This window comes from Bombina bombina, chromosome 1 (genome assembly GCF_027579735.1).
Source record: "Bombina bombina isolate aBomBom1 chromosome 1, aBomBom1.pri, whole genome shotgun sequence".
NCBI classification, from domain to species: domain Eukaryota; kingdom Metazoa; phylum Chordata; class Amphibia; order Anura; family Bombinatoridae; genus Bombina; species Bombina bombina.
The window spans coordinates 542,347,787-542,349,912 of record NC_069499.1 but is presented as its reverse complement, the minus strand read 5'-3'; the positions used below and the strand labels follow the sequence as shown (position 1 = coordinate 542,349,912).

General features: G+C 30.2%; 1 protein-coding gene across 1 annotated transcript; it reads left to right on the top strand.

Moving 5' to 3' along the window:
* Nucleotides 1-364: 364 nt before the first annotated feature.
* On the top strand, nucleotides 365-1,518 carry LOC128659684 (transcription factor Adf-1-like). Its single transcript, XM_053713257.1, has 4 exons — nucleotides 365-524; nucleotides 642-795; nucleotides 955-1,172; nucleotides 1,268-1,518. Exons 1-4 carry the CDS (start codon nucleotides 365-367, stop codon nucleotides 1,516-1,518), a joined length of 783 nt encoding a protein of 260 aa, XP_053569232.1.
* Nucleotides 1,519-2,126: the final 608 nt, after the last annotated feature.

Sequence of the window (2,126 nt, the reverse complement as noted above, 5' to 3'; positions counted from 1 at the left end):
ACAGTGTAATTTTCAGTTCTGTATTCTGGCCCCATACTTGACCAGTGATATCAGGGCTGTTACATAATCAAGAAATACAATAATTTTTTTTTACTGTGCACTATATAGCTACCAACAGTCCTGATTTTATTTAAAGGGGCAGTCAACACCAATGTTAATGTCAAACAATGTTGTAAGATGGCTGTTGAAGGGGTGGTGATGTGAGAATTAATCATGAGTTCCTGCTTGTGTATTTGGTATATACATATAAAATTTATTCATAAACCTTTCCAATTTAAAATTTGAGTGTTCAGTGGCTTTATTCAATTTTATTTTATTTTTTTCTGCTTTATTTTATTCAATAAAAAAATATTTATCATAGAAAATGGCCTTTTCGCAACACTGTGGTTGGGATGCAGATATTCTGTTTGTTTTGGAAGTTGAAAAAAGACCTTGTCTTTACGATATGAGAATTAAAGAATATCGCAATCAAAACTTCAGGCAAATGGCATGGAAAGAAATTAGCGAAATTTTAAATATCCCGGGTACAGTATTCCTGTTTGTATGGAGATCTTTCATAGAATAGTCAGAAAAGTATTTGTTGTAAAAAGTGTAACTTAAACAATGTTACATAATTTTTTTTTACTTATTTTGTTATGCAGAAGCCGCTTGTCCTGCAAAATGGAAGTCCATAAGAGACAAATACCTCCGAATTTATAAAAAAAGTGGATCTGGAGCAGACGTTATAATAGAAGATCCCACATGGATTGTCAGCAAATATTTGAGTTTCCTCAATCCTTGTTTAAAACCAAAAAGGTAAAACTTCCTATATCATTGTATTAAAGTTATAATCTTAATTTCTGTGTTTAATTATTTTATTATATAATCAATAGAAACAGTTTAATAAGTATTATAAATTCAGTTTATTATATTATTTATGAAAAATGTATTAAAACCATATTATCTTTTTTTTAGGACTACAGGAAACTTTAGTGAGTTTGTATTAAGAGAAACTCCTCAGACCTCCCAGTCGGAGACATCAACGCAGGAGGACACCTACATTGAATCAGGAACAGTGCAGGACATGTCTGAAACTATCATAATGGAAACTCCAAGTTTGGATACTTACATTGAGTTAAATCCGATTGTCACCGACAGCGCAGAAATAGCTTCACAGAGTTCCGAAATGACAGGTTGGTGGTCAATTAAAATTTAGGATTGTTACAGTGCAGTATAATCAGGGTAAGAATATTCCATTTACAGCAAAAATATTTTGATGTGCTTTCAGATTCTGCTACAACTTCAAGAGATGCTGTTCCTGGAAAACGAAAACGTATTCAGCAAAGCACTATTGAAAAGGTTTTGGAAGCTTTAAAAGCACCAATCATTGTGCCTTCACAACAATCAAACATGGAGTCAGATGCAGACAGGCTGTTTCTGTTAAGTCTGTTACCTGATTTTAGGAGGATTAATCCACGCATTAAAAATAATGTGAAAATTGAAATAATTAAATTAATAGATAATGCACAAGAACATTGATGCACAAATGTGTACAAATGTTACTTGCCAATGTAGTTTACAGTATGTGTATATATTTTTTTTTTTATTTTTATAATATTTATACCTGTATAGTATATTTTCGTTTAATTTGTTATTTCTAACTGGTTCTAGAGCGTGTTTAACAGTTATAATATTGTTTAAAAAAAAGGATCTTTATATTTTAATAAAATCAATTGGCAATATTTTTTTTATTTTTTTTTTGTTTATGTATGCGAGTCTCTGTTTTTTGGCCCGCATACACAACAGTCATTAGCATACATAAATAAAAACAAAAAATTTTGGCAATTGATTTTTTAATACTTAAACATTTATGTATATATAATAAAAATAATTTCAAGTTTTGAAACTGTTTTGCATTAATTAAATGCACTTTATTAAACAAATAAATTAAAAGTTTTTATACAATAAATGTGTCATTTCAACAAAATGAGCCTTGCCCTCATTTGATGTAAAATACTTCACAAAAGTTTCTCTTGTTTGATCTGCTACTTTACTATAGTTATTGGAACCCTGCCTACATAATCCATGGACACGATCTGCATCCACTTCTTGCCTCCATCGTCCAGATATTATATTTCCATTTGCTT

Coding starts and splice junctions, on each gene's coding strand:
- LOC128659684 (XM_053713257.1), top strand. CDS start 365: ATGGCCTTTTCGCAACACTGTGGTTGGGATGCAGATATTCTGTTTGTT. Junction 525..641: donor CGAAATTTTAAATATCCCGG/GTACAGTATTCC, acceptor TTTGTTATGCAG/AAGCCGCTTGTCCTGCAAAA. Junction 796..954: donor CCTTGTTTAAAACCAAAAAG/GTAAAACTTCCT, acceptor TCTTTTTTTTAG/GACTACAGGAAACTTTAGTG.